At 40.5% G+C, this 17,609-nt stretch overlaps 1 protein-coding gene, 1 non-coding gene and 1 pseudogene across 3 annotated transcripts; 2 read left to right on the top strand and 1 right to left on the bottom strand.

Moving 5' to 3' along the window:
* The first annotated feature begins 4,939 nt into the window (after positions 1-4,939).
* LOC116528746 lies at positions 4,940-5,102 on the top strand. Its single transcript, XR_004259178.1, has one exon. It is a non-coding gene; the product is annotated as a U1 spliceosomal RNA (small nuclear RNA).
* A 1,857-nt stretch (positions 5,103-6,959) lies between these two features.
* On the top strand, positions 6,960-17,609 carry SGPP1 (sphingosine-1-phosphate phosphatase 1). The gene is made up of 2 exons (XM_032245898.1): positions 6,960-7,348; positions 15,154-17,609. The coding sequence occupies exons 1-2, from the start codon at positions 7,328-7,330 to the stop codon at positions 15,703-15,705; spliced, it is 573 nt and encodes a 190-aa protein (XP_032101789.1). The 5' UTR covers positions 6,960-7,327; the 3' UTR covers positions 15,706-17,609.
* Positions 12,342-13,930, bottom strand: LOC116528582 (annotated as a pseudogene). The gene has a single exon (XR_004259100.1). The product of XR_004259100.1 is annotated as a low molecular weight phosphotyrosine protein phosphatase pseudogene (transcript).

The following is a 17,609-nucleotide window of genomic DNA, read 5'->3' on the forward strand; positions in this document are numbered from 1 at the left end:
TTTTTTTTTTTTTTTTTTTGTATTTTTAGTAGAGACGGGGTTTCACCATGTTGATCAGGATGGTTTCGATCTCCTGATCTCGTGATCCACCCGCCTTGGCCTCCCAAAGTGCTGGGATTACAGGCTTGAGCCACCGCGCCCGGCCTTTATAGCACTTAGTTCTAAGGAGAGTTCATTTCCCAATGTACAGTCACTCCCTTGATGAACTTGTCCAGTCTAAGGGGTTTGTATATAACCCAAATGTTCATGACTCAAATTTCTGTCTCTAGCCTGGACCTCCCTCCTGAATCCCAGACTTGTATATTCAACTGCTTACTTGATATTTCCACTTCATTGTCTAGTAGGCATCTCAAATGTAACATGACCCTAACCTAAACTGATTTCTCTCCCATTTCCCCATTCTACCAGCTACTGGTGGGGAGATCACTTGAGGTCAGAAGTTTAAGACCAGCCTGGCAAAACTCCATCTCTACTAAAAATATTAAAAAATTAGCTGGGCGGCCGGGCGCGGTGGCTCAAGCCTGTAATCCCAGCACTGTGGGAGGCCGAGGCGGGTGGATCACGAGGTCAAGAGATCGAGACCATCCTGGTCAACATGGTGAAACCCCGTCTCTACTAAAAATACAAAAAAAAAATTAGCTGGGCATGGTGGCATGTGCCTGTAATCCCAGCTACTCAGGAGGCTGAGGCAGGAGAATTGCCTGAACCCAGGAGGCGGAGGTTGCGATGAGCCGAGATTGCGCCATTGCACTCCAGCCTGGGTAATAAGAGCGAAACTCCGTCTCAAAAAAAAAAAAAAAAAAAAAAAAAATTAGCTGGGCATAGTGATGCACACCTGTAATCCCAGCTACTTTGGATGCTGAGGTAGCAGGATTGCTTGAACACAATCAATCAGGAGGTTGCAGTGAGCCAAGATCACACGACTGTACTCTAGCCCTGGTAGCAGAGTGAGACTCCATCTCAAATAAATAAATAAATAAATAAAACAGATGAATTGGTTATTCATAATTCTTCCTCTGCCACGTAATCCCACTTTAGAAATATCACTTTTATTTAATCTTTCTAATTTGTTATTTCCTTTAGTCATTAAGATCTGTAGTCTTGGCCGGGAGCAGTGGCTCACACCTGTAATCCCAGCATTTTGGGAGGCCAAGGTGGGCATATCACCTGAGGTCAGCAGTTTGAGACCAGCCTGATCAACTGGAGAAACCCCAACTCTATTAAAAATGCAAAATTGGCTGGGCGTGGTGGTGCATGCCTGTAATCCCAGCTACTCAGGAGGCTGAGGCTGGAGAATTGCTTGAACCCGGAAAGTGGAGGTTGCAGTGAGCCAAGATGGGGCCATTGCACTCCAGCCTGGGTTAACATGTGAAACTCTGTCTCAAAAAAAAAAAAAAAAATCTGTAGTCTATCTGCTTACTGATGAAATTCTTGTTTACTTTGATACTTAAAAATTCCGAATTCTGTTATTCAATGGGGAATAAATACGAAAGTCATCATGTAGTCAGAACTGGATCAAGTGTTCCCCAAAATGTTTTTTTTTTTTTTTAATGTTTTTTTTGACAGAGTCTTACTTTGGCACCCAGGCTGAAGTGCAGTGGTGTGATCTCAGCTCACTGCAACTTCCGCTTCCCAGGTTTAAGAGATTTTCATGCTTCAGCCTCCCAAGTAGCTGGGATTACAGGTGCATGCCACTACACCTGGCTAATTTTTATATTTTTAGTAGAACAGGGTTTCACCATGTTGGCCAGACCAGTCTCCAAGTCATGATCTCAAGTGATCCACCTGCCTCGACCTTCCAAAGTGCTGCTGGGATTACAGGCATGAGCCACTATGCTTGGCCCCAAACTGTTTATTTCCATTAAAAAATTTGGAGAAAACACTGTAAAAGTAGAGACTAATGATTAAAAAAAAAAAAATCAATCAATAAAAATGACCTACTCTTTTTTCAGTTAGTCACCTCATCCCTGTGAAGTCTGAAGGTGCCATGGAACAGAGAAAGGGAAAGCCTCATAGTTTCTTCTTTAGCCTCTGCATCTGGCTTGATAACATTCCAACTCTCCTATTTAATAAACACCTTGGACATAGAATTGAATAAATGTGGGTTAAGTCACACTCAGTTTCATTGCTCCTATTTAAAATCTCTACCTTTCCCCTTCCTACCTTCAGCCCTAGCTTCTGAGACTCTGTAGGTGATTTTTTTTCTTCATCTGTTGTGTATAAAGAACTCTTATCAGTAATTTTGTACATTTTTACTTCCCTAGAGGGTCCAAGCTTAAAAAGAGAAGAAGGAAGCATAGAAAGATTTTTTTTTAAGTTGATTTTTTTTTCTTCTTTGGTTCTCTTTTTTTGCTGTCAACAGCTTTTTTTTTTTTTTTGAGACGGAGTTTCGCTCTTGTTACCCAGGCTGGAGTGCAATGGCGTGATCTCAGCTCACCGCAACCTCCGCCTCCTGGGTTCAGGCAATTCTCCTGCCTCAGCCTCCTGAGTAGCTGGGATTACAGGCACGCGCCACCATGCCCAGCTAATTTTTTGTATTTTTAGTAGAGCGGGGTTTCACCATGTTGACCAGGATGGTCTCGATCTCTTGACCTCATGATCCACCTGCCTCGGCCTCCCAAAGTGCTGGGATTACAGGCGTGACCCACCGTACCCGGCCAAGAGCTTTTTAAAAATTACACTTTAGGCCTGGCATGGTGGCGTGTGCCTGTAGTCCCAGCTACTTGGGAGGCTGAGGCTGGAGGATCGCTTGAGTCCAGGAGTTCTGGGCTGTAGTGCACTATGCCAATTAATTGGGTGTCTGCACTAAGTTCAGCATCAATATGGTGACCTCCGGGAGTGGGGGACCACCAGGTTGCCTAAGGAGGAGTGAACCCGCCCAGGTCAGAAACAGAGCAGGTCAAAACTCCCGTGCTGATTAGTAGTGGGATTGCCTGCAAATAGCCACTGCATTCCAGCCTGGGCAACATAGCGAGACCCTGTCTTTAAAAATAAAAAAATTATACTTTAGGCCGGGTGTGGTGGCTCATGCCTGTAATCCCAGCACTTTGGGAGGCTGAGGTGGGAGGATCACCTGAGGTCAGGAGTTCGAGACCAGCCTGGCTGACATGGAGAAACCCCGTTTCTACTAACAATACAAAAAAATTAGCCAGGTGTGGTGGCGGGTTCCTGTAATCCCAACTACTGGGGAGGCTGAGGCTGGAGAATCTTTAGAACCCAGTAGGCAGAGTTTGCAGTGAGCCAAGATCGCGCCACTGGACTCCAGTCTTGGTGACAGAGTAAGACTCCATCTCAAAAAAAAAAAAAAAAAAAAAAATTATACTTTAAAGACTTTAAAGGCTTAAGTTCCTGCTATAGAGACAGACACCACTGTTATCACTCACCTAGATTATACCAATACCCTCCAACTGGTCTCCCTGTTTTTACCTTGCTCTCTTAAAATTTTATCTCTACATAGCAGCTTTACTAAAAACTCTGCAGTGGTTTCTCATTTGATTCACAATAGAAGCCAGATTTCTTATGGTGGCCTCCCAGGCTTTACTTGATCTGGCCACCCGTTACCTCCCTGACCTCTTCTACTTGCTCTCTCTACTATGGCCACAGCTAGCCTCCTTGCTTGTCATACTTGGTGATCATATACTTTGCTCGCTGATTCCCCTGCCTGGTATATGATGCTCCCACAAATAATCTGCTTGACAGGTACACTCTCCTCACCTCCATTCCATCTTGCCTCGACTCTCTCTGTAAGTGTAATTTCACTTACACTCTGAAACTCATGACCCTATTTTTATTTCTGTTTTAATTAAGATAGACTTGGTTAGGCCGGGCCCGGTGGCTCAAGCCTGTAATCCCAGCACTTTAGGAGGCCGAGGCGGGTGGATCACGAGGTCAAGAGATCGAGACCATCCTGGTCAACATGGTGAAACCCCATCTCTACTAAAAATACAAAACATCAGCTGGGCATGGTGGTGTGTGCCTGTAGTCCCAGCTACTCGGGAGGCTGAGGCAGGAGAATTGCCTGAACCCAGGAGGCGGAGGTTGCGGTGAGCCGAGATCGCGCCATTGCACTCCAGCCTGGGTAACAAGAGCGAAACTCCGTCTCAAAAAAAAAAAAAACAAAAAAAAAAAAAAAAAAAAAGATAGACTTGGTTATGTTGTGGTAATGACTTAATCCCCAAATTGCAATGACTTAAGACAACAAAATCTTGTATCTTGGCTAGGGGTGGTGGCTCATGCCTCTCATCTCAGCACTGTGGGAGGCCAAGATGGGCAAATCACTTGAGCCCAGGAATTTAAGACCAGCCATGGGCAACATGGCAAGACCCTGTCTCTTCAAAATACATACATAAAAAAAAAAATTAGCTGGATGTGGTGGCACACCTCTGGTCCCAGCTACTCTAGAGGCTGAGATAGGAGCGTTGCTTGAGTCTGGGAGGTGGAGGTTGCAGTGAGCTGAGATCACACTACTGCACTCCAGCCTGGGCGACAGAGCAAGACCCTGTTCCAGAAAAAAGAAAAAGAAAATCTTGTGTTACATATCCATTATGCGTTAGGATAGCTCTGTTGACCCTCAGGGACCTAGACTGATGCCCATCTTGTGATGCATCTCAACATGTGGTTTCCAAGGGTCACATCTATAGGGAAGAGAGAGTTCAAAGGAAGAGTGAAAATGGGATGTCAGTTTTTCCCGCAGTTCACTGGCCAAAATTAGTTGCATGACCCCAGTCTAAGTGAATACAAAATGTAGGAGGAGCACAAGGAATATTAATGAGCATTACTATTTCTTCAACACATGTTCTGTTTTTATTTTCTCCATACTAATCAGATTTTATTATATGATTTATGTATTTTATATAACTTATACATATTTATATATCATTTGTGTGCTTTTGTGTTTACTATTTAGTGCCTCCTCTAGCAAGAATAGAAACTTATTCTCATACTGGCAGGGGAGATACCATGATCACGAAGGTGGTTTTCCCAGGGCGAGGCTTATCCATTGCACTCTGGATGTGCCGATCCCTGTGATTTCCCCAAATGTGGGAAACTCGACTGCGTAATTTGTGGTAGTGGGGGACTGCGTGTGTTCATGCTTTCCCCTGAAAAAAAAAAAAAAAAGAAACGAAACTCACTCTCCCAGAAAAGAATACAATTATTCTCCAAGGAATATTTAGAATATAAAATTAGTAAGACTTTATTATTGATTGAATACAATGGATAAGGAAAAAATTAAGGATAATTCATGTTTCTCATTTGGATTACATGGTTTTTGGTGTTTCCAAATGAAATAGGGACTATCAGAGGAGGAAGAAGTGTGGGTGATAGGATGATGAGTTTGGTTTGAGGTATAGTGGGTTTACCTCCATAGGGACCTCAAGGCGGAGATATGTGCAGAGTTGGATATATGGTTCTTAAACCCAGGGAAATGGGTAGGTCTTCAGCATGCCTAGTAGTAGTTAAAAATTAAGAAAGGGGGCTGGGTGCATTGGCTCACTGCCCTGTAATCTCAGCACTTGCAAAGCCAAGGTGCGTGGATCACTCGAACTCAGGAGTTTGAGACACCCATCTGCAGTCCTGGCTGCTCGGGAGGCTGAGGTGGAAGGATTGCTTGAGTCCGGGAGGCTAGGGCTGCAGTGAGCCATGATTACACTACTGCATATCAGCCTGGGTGACAGAATAAGACCCTGTCTAAAAAAAAGGGAAAGGTAAGACTGTCAGTAACAACTAAGAACAGAATCCTTCTTTATACAATATTTAAGGAACAAAAAGAGGAAGATATGCTCTTGTGCAGGAAATGCAGCAAAAAATAAATGGTCCAAGGGGAACCAGGAGAGTATGAGACTGTGACTGTCAAGGGTATTTAGAGTTTTCAAGGAGAATGTGAGGGACGATGGTAAATGTAGGAGAGATGTCAACAAAACAAAACAAAAAACTGCCTGTAGTTCCAGCTACTCAGGAGGCTAAGGCAAGAGGATCACTTGAGCACAGGAGTTAAGGCAGTAGTACACTATGGTCACACCTGGGAATAGCCTCTGTACTCCAGCCTGGGCAACATAGTGAGAACTTTGTCTCTCTAAAAAACAAAACAGCAAAAAACAATTGTGTACTAAACATTTTCTACTCTTCTTACAAGCGTACTTAACTCCTTTGCTCCTTTATTTCAACCCAACTTCTCTTTTTTTTTTTTTTTTTTGAGACGGAGTTTCGCTCTTGTTACCCAGGCTGGAGTGCAATGGCGCGATCTCGGCTCACCGCAACCTCCGCCTCCTGGGTTCAGGCAATTCTCCTGCCTCAGCCTCCTGAGTAGCTGGGATTACAGGCACGCACCACCATGCCCAGCTAATGTTTTGTATTTTTAGCAGAGACGGGGTTTCACCATGTTGACCAGGATGGTCTCGATCTCTTGACCTCGTGATCCACCCGCCTCGGCCTCCCACAGTGCTGGGATTACAGGCTTGAGCCACCGCGCCCGGCCCTCAACCCAACTTCTCTAACCACCTTGGCTTCAGTTTCATTGAGAAATTTGAAGTCATCAGGCATGAACAGCCCCAAATGTTCCCTCCCTTCTTCCCTTTACAGACGTACCACCATGCCTATCCATCCTTTCCTCTTTCCTTCCAATCTCAGGACATTCAAAGCCAACTCTTCCACTAGTGCCATTGATACCAAGAATTGTCTACACTTTCTGTTTATGCTTTGTCCCTTTTTATGATTTTTGCTCCTAGTATTCCAGTAAAATTTTTCCCAGTAAGGAGACAATTTGAAATTTTAGTTGATGGGGTGGAAGTGAAAAACTACGACAAGGTGTTAAATATTGAATACAGGTAGGGGAATAGCAATATAAATTGCAGATAGCAGTCACTGATGAGGTGAGAGGGAGATAATGCCAGTGCTCCTCCCCAGGCAACTGTAGACATTCACATGGACCAGATTCAGGTACTATTCCAGAGTGTCTTACCTGTCCTCCTTCTATACCAAGCCAGTGATTGAATCTTCATTGTAGAAGCAAAAATGAGCTAGTTCCCACAATAAATAATGAAGACACATGAGATTTCATTCATTTGTTCATTTGTGCAAAAGTATTTCTTGAATGTCTGCTATGTGCCATACTCAGGGTTAGGTGCTGGGAATATAATGCGGAGAAAAACACAAAGTTCTTGTTTTAGTGGCATTTATAGAATAGTGATTTGATTTGTCTTTTGTTTGTCTGTCTCTAACTTAAATTTGTTTAACTAATTTTACTTTTTTTCCCCTTTAGTATCCTCTTATATATGGACTGATTCTTATTCCCTGCTGGTGTTTTCTAGTTTGCCTAAGTAGAATTTACATGGGAATGCACTCCATTCTGGTAAGGAAAATATTGTGTTCTTATACTTTATTTTTTGTGACATTGACAGGCAGTTTTATAATGTTTAATCATTTGCAAACTTACCCAAAGCCTAAATGAGAAAATATAGTTACTGTAAGTCTTCTTTGTTTTGCAAAAATATCAACATGATGCTTTGTGAAGTTTTTTTTTTTTTTTTTAAGACGGGGTTTCACCATGTTCGTCAGGCTGGTCTTGAACTCCCGGCCTCAGGTGATCCGCCCGCCTTGACCTCCAAAGTGCTTGGATTACAGGCGTGAGCCACCACGCCCGTCCACTTTATGAAGCATGAATGTAGTAGTTATGTATTTCACAGAAACAGTTTCCAGCAATCACAATAGTCAAGTACTATAATCAAGATAACATTTCTTCCTCCTTCCAGTCTCACTTTTATTTTCCTTTGCAGTCTTTTCTGTTTCTCTTCTATCACTGAGTCAAAACCAGCAATGTGACTACAGAAATTAAGCAGAGCTCCGAAGTATTGTTGAAGACCTAGTGACTAGAAACTATGTGAAGTTAAATTATCCAGGGGCCATTTGTATTTACATATTAAATACAGGATATCAAGATCAGCTTGGGCAACATAGCGAAACCCCTTCTTCATAAACACACACACACACACACACACACACGCACACGCACACATACGCACAGTATTAGCCAGGCGTAGTGGTTGATGTTAGAGTGAGACCCTGTCTCAAAAAAAGAAATATGAAGAATAGAGGCGTGACAATCATGTCATTTGAGATTTCCATATCCAAATGCATGGTCAGAGTTTGAGTTACTTGTGGAATCTCTGAGTAATTGAAAAAAAAAAAATCCAGTTGATCAGAATTCTTTGGTAATTTTTAGTATGTATCAATGAGTTTTCACAGAAGACATCCTGTTCCAAAAAAATGTTGAGGCTGGGCAGTGGGTAATGCCTATAATTCCAACACTTTGGGAAGCTGAAGCGGGTGGATCACTTGAGCCCAGGAGTTCGAGACCAGCCTGGACAACATGGGGAAAGCCTGTCTCTACAAAAAATACAAAATTTAGGCATGCCACTACACTCCAGGCTTGGTGACACAGCGAGACCCTGTCTCAAAAAAAAAAAAAAAAAAGTTGAACATTTAGTTTCTCTTCACTCCTGATATTTCTGATGCTCAAAATGTTAATTTTTGTAAGAAATGTGTTAAGTATCTTCAGTATATGAGGGTAAATAAGTAGCTGTGTGACCTTACTCCAGTTTTTATTATTTAAAAACTGGTTGATTAAGGTTTAATCATAAACTTCCATCAAATTTGCACTTTTGAGAGGGAAAAAGGTGCTTTTAATACCTATCCTGGGGACAAGAGCAAAATGGGACTCTTCAAGGCAAGCCATTTCATGTTGGTTGTGATGATTAAATGTGACAATAATTGTAAAGTACCGAAGCAGTGTTTTTAGTACAGAAAGTTATTATTCCCCAAAAATGCGTTAGGCCAGGTTCAATAAATTATATATACTTCTCTTAGAGAGCTCTTGGTAAGTAGGATTATATAGTCCATGTGATGAGTCTAAAGAATTACCTTAACTGTCTCTCTCTTTCTCTTTCCCTCCCTCCCTCCCTCCCTCCCCTCCTTCCTTCCTTCCTTCCTTCCTTCCTTCCCTCCCTCCCTTCCCTTCCCTTCCCTTCCCTCCCTCCCTCTCTCCCTCCCTTCCTTCCTTCCTTCCTTCCCTTCCTCCCTCCCTCCCTTCCTTTCTCTCTCTCTTTCTCTCTTTGTTCTTTCTTCTTTCTCTTTTGGTTTTTAAAATTATTTATTTATTTTTATTTTTGAGATGGAGTCTCTGTCACCCACGCTGGAGTGCAGTGGCACAATCTCGGTCCACTGCAACCTCTGCCTCCTGGGTTCAAGGGATTCTCCTGCCTCAGCCTCCTCAGTAGCTTGGACTACAGGCGTGCACCACCACACCCAGCTAATTTTTATATTTTTTAGTAGAAACAGGGTTTCACCATATTGGACAGGCTGACTCGAACTCCTGACCTCATGATCCACCCATCTCAGTCTCCCAAAGTAATGGGATTACAAGCGTAATTTAATTTTTATTTTTCAATAATTACCTGGCCTTTATTTTTATTTTTAAAGAATTACCGGCCAGGTGCAGTGACTCACGCCTGTAATCCCAGCACTTTGGGAGGCGGAGGTGGTCAGATCACAAGGTCAGGAGATCAAGACCATCCTGGCCAACATAGTGAAACCCCGTCTCTCTTAAAAATACGAAAACTAGCCAGGTGTGGTGTTACAGCACCTGTAGGCCTGGCTACTCAGGAGGCTGAGGCAGGATAATTGCTTGAACCCGGGAGGCGTAGGTTGCAGTGAGCTGAGATTGCGCCACTGTACTCCAGCCTGGGTGACAGAGCGAGACTCCATCTCAGAGAAAAAAAAAAAAAAAAAGACGAATTACCTTATCTGTCTTAATTTAACTAACCAAATGTTTATTTCCTGCTTACTAATTTTTCATGCACTGAAAATATATGTATTTTGCCTATGAGTAGTCATAGTCTAATTATGCAATGTGTAATAAAACAATGTACTGGATTTGTTTTCAACCAAGAGTGTACATTAGAATCACTGGGGAGAATTTTTAAAAATATTGATGCCCCAGCCGGGCGTGGTGGCTCACACCTATAATCCCAGTACTTTGGGAGACCGAGGCGGGTGGTCATCTGAGGTTGGGAGTTCCGAGACCAGCCTGATCAACATGGAGAGACCCCGTCTCTACTAAAAAGACAAAATTAGTGGGGCATGGTGGTACATGTCTGTAATCCCAGCTACTTTTGGGAGGCTGAGGCAGGAGAATCTCTTGAACCCGGGAGGCCGAGGTTGCCATGAGCTGAGATCACACCATTGCACTCCAGCCTGGGCAACAAGAGCGAAACTCTGTCTCAAAAAAAAAAAAAAAAACTGTTATCCCACCTTCACTTCAATTCAATCAGAGTCTCTGAAGATTGTCTCAGGCATCAGTATTTTTATCAAGTTCTCCACTATGATTTTAATCTATAGCAAGGATTATGAACTTTTGATTTCCTGGAGAAATAGGCAAAGAATGAAAAACTGTCATAGCAGTTGGGATTACACCTGTAATCCCAACACTGTGGGAGTCCGAGGCAGGTGGATTGCTTGAGCTCAGGAGTTGGAAACCAGCCTGGGCAACATGGCAAAACCTTGTTGACAAAAATAGGAAAATTATTCTAGCCGGGCGTGATGGTGCATGTTTGTAGTCCCAGCTACTTGGGAGGCTGAAGTGGGGAAGACAACTTGAACCCAGGAGGTGGAGGTTGCAGTGAGGTGAGATTGTGCCACCACAGTCCAGCCTGGGTGACAGACTCTGTCTCAAAAAAAAAAAAAAAAAAAAAAAAAGCATTCAAGTTCAACTGTAATCAGTTAACTACAGGTATTGATCGACTTACGACCTATGCAACTTACTTACGACCATTTGACTTTACGACCACAATCGCTAGCCATGACTGCTCCGCGTCTGGCAGCGCAAACATTGCCCAGCTGGGCGTACAACAGTGCGGACCAGTTTCCGGCAGCACTACCATCTCCGCGTGCATATAGCCTACTCAACTTACGACCAAATCATGTTACGACCGGTCGGTTGGAACCAATCATGGTCGTAAGTCGAGCACTAGCTGTAATCAAAAACAATTTAAATGACTATGTGAGAAAACAGATAAATTGTATAATATGCAGCAAAATATTATGATTGTGAAAGTGAATGACCAATGACTACATGTAATATAATGAATGACTCTTAAGTGTAAAGAGGAGATCAAAAAAGACTGATATAACATTTTAGCAAAGCTCAGAAAGAAGCAAAATGAGATAATTTTTTTTTTTTTAGACAGGTCTTGCTCTGTCACCCAGGCTGGAGTGCAGTGGCATGATCTCAGCCCTTAGGGTTCTAAGTGATTCTCCTGACTTAACCTCCAGAGTAGCTGAGATTACAGGCATGTGCCACCACACCTGGCTAATTTTGTATTTTTAGTGGAGATGGGCTTTCACCATGTTGGTTAGGCTGATCTCGAACTCCCAACCTCAGGTGATCCTCTCACCTTGGCCTCCTAAAGTGCTGGAATTACAGGGGTGAGCCACTGTACCTGGCCCAAGCTGGGCAATATTTTGCTTGAAGATGTGTGGTATAACAATTTTTAAAAATAGGTGTTTATGACTGGGCCTGGTGGCTCATACCTATGATCCTAGTTCTTTGGGAGGCCAAGGCAGGTTGATTGCTTGAGCCCAGGAGGTCAAGACCAGTTGAGCAACCTGGTGAAACCTGGTATCTACAAAATAAAACAAAACAAAAATAAAAAGAAAACCCAGGTATTTATTAAGCCACAATTCAAGCTTGCAAATTGCTTGTGGGGAGGAATGCAAAGTGATAGGATTGAGAAACAGCACAACAGTAGATTTGACAATAGTTGTAATATTATAGTTCTTTTTTTGGGAAGTGATTGCATAGATATGAATTTTATAATTTCATATACACTCTACATGTATTTTGCTATGTATCAAATATTAAATAAAAAAATTTAAAGATAAAAACATTAAGCAACTAGTCTGTTGCTTAACTGTATTGAATATTGTTAAGAAATTACCATTGTTTTTGTTTTTCTCTTTATTATTTTTCATTAGTAATAGTAACATAAGGAACTGACCATTGTTTTTGAAGACCCCTAGTATCCAAGAAAAAAGTGGTTTCAGTGCAGTGGTGAGTTTAGAGAAAAATTGGAGGTGAGGAAGTGGAGACAGTGAATATAGGCACTGATACATTTTTCAGTAATAGAGAGTAGATGATAGGGTTTTGTTTTCTTATCAGGTAGAAATATGGAACATTTTTGTATGTTGTCAGGAATGATTCAGAAGGTTATTTAATAGCTTTGTTTCCTCAATTAAACTGTCTTTTATCAAATCTGCACAATTGCTCCTCCCTAAAACTAGGAACCATCTTTTTTTTTTTTTTCATATCTCTAGCTGTATTTTTATAACTCCCCTGTTTATTTTGAAATATTCATATGATTTTGACATTAACTCAAAATACACAGAAATTACTTGTATCTGCCTATACATTTATTAAATGCTGATGAAGAATACTTAACAATCAATATTTATGCATGCCAAATAAAACTTTTCCCAATTTTTAAAATTATTTTTAAAAATAAGCCAATTTATATTGGACATTTGGGTTATGCGTGCATATAAAAGTCATATTCCTCAGCTAGTCTAACTGACCACAGATAGACTAGCATACAAGTGTCCTTCTTTCTGGATGGAATTAAGTTTCAGAGGCAAAGTGGTTCAGATGGGAGCAAATGAGCTGAGCTCCTCATGAAGTAAACTCGACAAAATCAAGAAGTATTAAAGGTGCTAATGACTGATTCCATAAATCTTTCTGTCTTCTCTATCTTTTCAATATACAAGTATGCACTATGGGTGTGTATAAATTAAAACACTTCTAATCTATACTGTGAGCTCCTATGGAGGGGCTACTGTGAATACATAAAAGGCCCTGGGGAAGAGAGAAGTAGTGCAGGGGAGCAGAGGGCATCTGCCCTCCATCAGGCCATCCACACAAACCTACTGAGAGGTAGACTCGATGATCTAGGTCTCAACGGGCTTAGATGTTGACCTGGACCTTGAAGTGGGGTTTTCCTTCATTGTATTTTATGTTGTTTGTTCAACTATTTTTGTAATTGGGGCAAAGTGAGATGTTCAACTAGTCTAAGAATGCTTTATATACCCCATAAACTGAGTCAAAGGTTTTTATTTATTCTTCTGCCAATCACAACTGATTTCCACCTAGAATTATTTTGTAAGGTAAGAAACAGTAAGTCAACTGAACAAAGAGCTGGGCCTTTGGGATCTGGAACATTATTACACGCTGACTGGGAAACGCAGGGCCTCAGGATGGGGTCTGGTCAGCCTGGCTGCAGCAGGGTACGAACCTGCCTTAGTGGGCCTTCTCCAAGAATGCTCTGCAGCACCTGACACACTGCTGGTACACCGCCTCAAAGTCAGAGTCATTCCCATAATAAGGATCTTCAATAATAAATTGTTTTTGTGGATCATAGCTCCCAAGTAGTTCAATTTTAGCTTTGCAGGTTTTAACTTGATTACGTTTTCTATTCAAATCTCTCAGATTGCTTTCATCCATACATAGTATATAATCAAATGTGGCAAAATCTTTGGTAATCCGTCTTTCTTTATGGGCTGAGTGAATGCCATGATTTCTTAGGGAGCACACAGCTCTTGGGTCTGGGGACCGGCCCACGTTCCAATCAGAAACAGCACCACTGTCAATGACCCAGTTCTCTGAGATCTTTTGATCACTTACAAGTTTCCTGAAAACTGCTTCTGCAATGGGTGATCGACAAATGTTACCCAGACACACAAACAGCACGGACTTGGTAACCGGCTCCGCCATCTTCCCGCGCGTAGTGGCGCCAAGAAACCGCTTTGTGACGCACGCTGATGCAGCACATGTGTACTGCCAGCCTCTCGCCCCGCGGGCCTCGGGAACCATCTTTGATTCCTCTCTCTCTCTCCTCTCGCTCTCGCTCTCCTCTCTCCTCTCTCCTCTCTCCTCTTTTTCACATACAGTCCATCATCAAGTTAAACTTGTTAATTCTTTTCTTAAACATTTTTTTTTTTTTTTTTTGGAGACGGAGTTTGGCTTTTTTTACCCAGGCTGGAGTGCAACGGGGCAATCTCGGCTCACCCCAACCCCCGCCTCCCGGGTTCCGGCGATTTTTCTGCCTCAGCCTCCTAAGTTGCTGGGACCACAAGCTGGAGCCACCATGCCTGGCTAATTTTTGAATTTTTAGTAGAGACAGGGTTTCACTATGTTGCTCAGGCTGGTCTTGAACTCCTGGCCTCAAGTGATCTGCTCACCTTGTCTTCCCAAAATGCTGGGATTACAGGTGTGAGCTACCATACCCAGCCACAGTCTTGTCATTTTTTTAAAGCAATGTATCCTCAATCCTTAAAATAGGGGTTGATACTCACTAAGTATTTGTTGAATGAATGAATGAATGAATGAATGAGAAAAGAAAATTACCTAGGATGTATATGTGATCCTGGAGATAATAACATACATAAACACATGAAAATGAAAACCATGCCGGGCGCGGTGGCTCAAGCCTGTAATCCCAGCACTTTGGGAGGCCGAGGCAGGTGGATCACGAGGTCAAGAGATCAAGACCATCCTGGTCAACATGGTGAAACCCCGTCTCTGCTAAAACTACAAAAAATTAGCTGGGCATGGTGGCGCGTGCCTGTAATCCCAGCTACTCAGGAGGTTGAGGCAGGAGAATTGCCTGAACCCAGGAGGCGGAGGTTGCGGTGAGCCGAGATTGCGCCATTGCACTCCAGCCTGGGTAACAAGAGCGAAACTCCGTCTCAAAAAAAAAAAAAAAAAAAGAAAATGAAAACCATTTCTTTGAATATTAAGTGTACTCTTTTCCCCAGAAATGAAAACTACACAATTTTAGCATACTTTGTTCAGAATTTGAATATAAATTTGTGTATATTATATATGTAGTTAATTTATAAAGCAGTAGAATTATGAAAATAGAGATGTTTTTATTGTCATTGATAGTTTTTCATGCCTCTTGTATGGTCAGTTAATAAAGTTTACTTTGAGAATTTGACAGCTTAAAAAATTATATCTATTTAACATTTGAAATGTCAAATATAAATTATTTTTTTATGTCAAAAATGTTTAGTATTATAGTAAACAACGATACTCTTATCTTTTCCTAGGATATTATTGCTGGATTCCTATATACCATTTTAATCTTAGCTGTCTTCTATCCATTTGTGGACCTGATTGACAACTTCAACCAAACTCACAAATATGCTCCATTAATCATCATCGGGCTTCATTTAGCTTTGGGGATCTTTTCTTTCACCCTTGACACCTGGAGCACATCCAGAGGAGACACGGCAGAGATTCTAGGAAGTGGTGCTGGAATTGCATGTGGATCTCATGTTACTTATAAGATGGGTCTAGTGTTAGATCCTTCTCTAGATACATTACCTTTAGCTGGTTCCCCCATTACTATGACTCTCTTTGGGAAGGCCATATTGCGGATCCTCGTAGGGATGGTATTTGTGCTGGTAGTCAGAGATATAATGAAAAAGATCACCATTCCTTTAGCCTGCAAAATCTCCAATATACCGTGTGATGATATTCGAAAAGCAAGACAGCACATGGAAGTTGAACTTCCTTATCGGTATATTACCTATGGAATGGTTGGTTTCTCCATCACATTTTTTGTTCCTTACATATTTTTCTTTATTGGTATCTCTTGATGGAGAAATATTGTTTGTGAAAAGAAAGGAGGGTATCAGTTACTGATACCTAAAAATATATTTCAAGTAAAAGCCAGATCAGATTTAGGCTTTTGCAGGAATTTAACTTAAATAATTATTTAAGTAAATTCATAAGAGTCAGTGCATTTTATCATTGCACATCCAGATATTGTTTTAGGTGAGCTGAGCTATTTCAATACTGAGAAAATGATAAGTATCCATTTAGAATGTTAATGTAATGTTTGGAGAGTTTTGTGTTGTTATGGATTCAACTTATATATAATATATATAAGGTACATAATATGCAATTATATATCTGATATATATTATATATAAAATAATATACCTAAGTGTTTTTTTAAACTATGGGAGTGTATTATAAAATCAATAATAATATGCAAACAGTTGTGCCTGTGTATTTGAACTAAATACAGGTATGTTGTTATTAACATACATTTAACATTTATTTACTATGGGAGCCATTTCCTAATTGAATTGCATAATTACTAGACCAGAATGCGTATGCTACTATACATTGATTTACTGCCTGTTTTTACACTGCCATTACCTTTCATGTTACCCATGATGTTGAACATGGGAGACATTTTTAATGGACCAAATTTTTAGGAAAATTATTTTTTGGATTGTTTAGTTTTTTTAAGTTCTGTATACTGTTTTGAATGTACTTTATTTGCAACTGTTCTGGACATCAGTTTATTAATTCAGGTACTGAATTTTATTTCTTGCTAATTGTGCCTTTCTGTTGCTGAATTAAGAAATGCTATGTATACTGTGATGTAAAAATAAGACATTAATTTTATCTTAAGTTACATATAATCAGGCAAGTATTTTTAAAAATATATGTCAAGGTGACAGGCATAGAAGTAAATTGCCCTTACTCTTTAGCCTTTATTTAGAAAGAAATGTGGAATGGTCTAAACTTTCTCACCAATTTGTTAGAAAGCTAAATGGATAAATACTTCCCTTTTTGTAGATATTTTTCTGTGCATTGTAAGTTATAGGAACAAGATATATTTTTTGTACATTGTCTTGATTGTTTATACTGCAGGTAGATACTTCCAGTGAATGGAAATGTAGTTGAAATTTATAGATGGGACAATGCACATACTTCATATGAAAACAGAGCATTTTTCTAAATAATTTGGAAAGGATTGGATTTAGCACTGTTAACTTTTAATACCCATTTATTAGCTACTTAAGGTAAATTATAAAACCTAAAATTAATGTCAGTATTTTGGATCCTATTATTTTTTTCAACTTTTTATTTTCACAGTGGCAAGTTTGCATATAGTATTAAACTATTATTTTTTCTGTCTGTGCCTTTCTATTTTGAAGTGTGGTTGTACTTACATTAACATTAAATGTATTTGTAGAAAGTTTTTCATAAAGAAGAGGATTAACTTTCCATGTAAATGAATACCAGGTATGAAATTACTGATTTTAGTGCAATATCTATACAATTATCCAGAACTATCACTTCAGATGTTTCTATTTTGGGCACCGTAACTATTTGAGCTCATATTTTTGTAATTCTGATTGAGAATTTAGGGGCATCGTAATTTTTACCAAAACTGAAGCTGATAATTTTAAGTAAAGCAACTAAATTTACCCTTTACTTATTAGTTAAAAGGAAACCAAGGCAGGTAGGAAAATAACGGTACGTTGGAAAATGTGAAAAGAGCTTTACTTTCAAAATGTGTTTTTAATGAATTGAAGTTTAGGGACTGTTTCCCGTAATTTGGGTCTGTGCTATCCTATTAATTTTTATATGTAGCTTAAAAGATATTTGAAAATGTTCCATTTCTTTGTGTTTTATTATTTTCTGTCCCATGACAGTTCTATGCTAAATGCATTTTAAAATAAAAGCTAAATTGAAGATTGAA

Source organism: Sapajus apella, unplaced genomic scaffold, assembly GCF_009761245.1.
Source record: "Sapajus apella isolate SASKATOON/1434 unplaced genomic scaffold, GSC_monkey_1.0 scaffold59, whole genome shotgun sequence".
NCBI lineage: Eukaryota > Metazoa > Chordata > Mammalia > Primates > Cebidae > Sapajus > Sapajus apella.

What these genes read in the sequence shown, in the direction of transcription:
- SGPP1 (XM_032245898.1), top strand. Translation starts at nt 7,328, where the DNA reads ATGGGAATGCACTCCATTCTG. An exon ending in TGGGAATGCACTCCATTCTG is followed by an intron (nt 7,349 to 15,153) that starts GTAAGGAAAATA and finishes ATCTTTTCCTAG; the next exon opens with GATATTATTGCTGGATTCCT.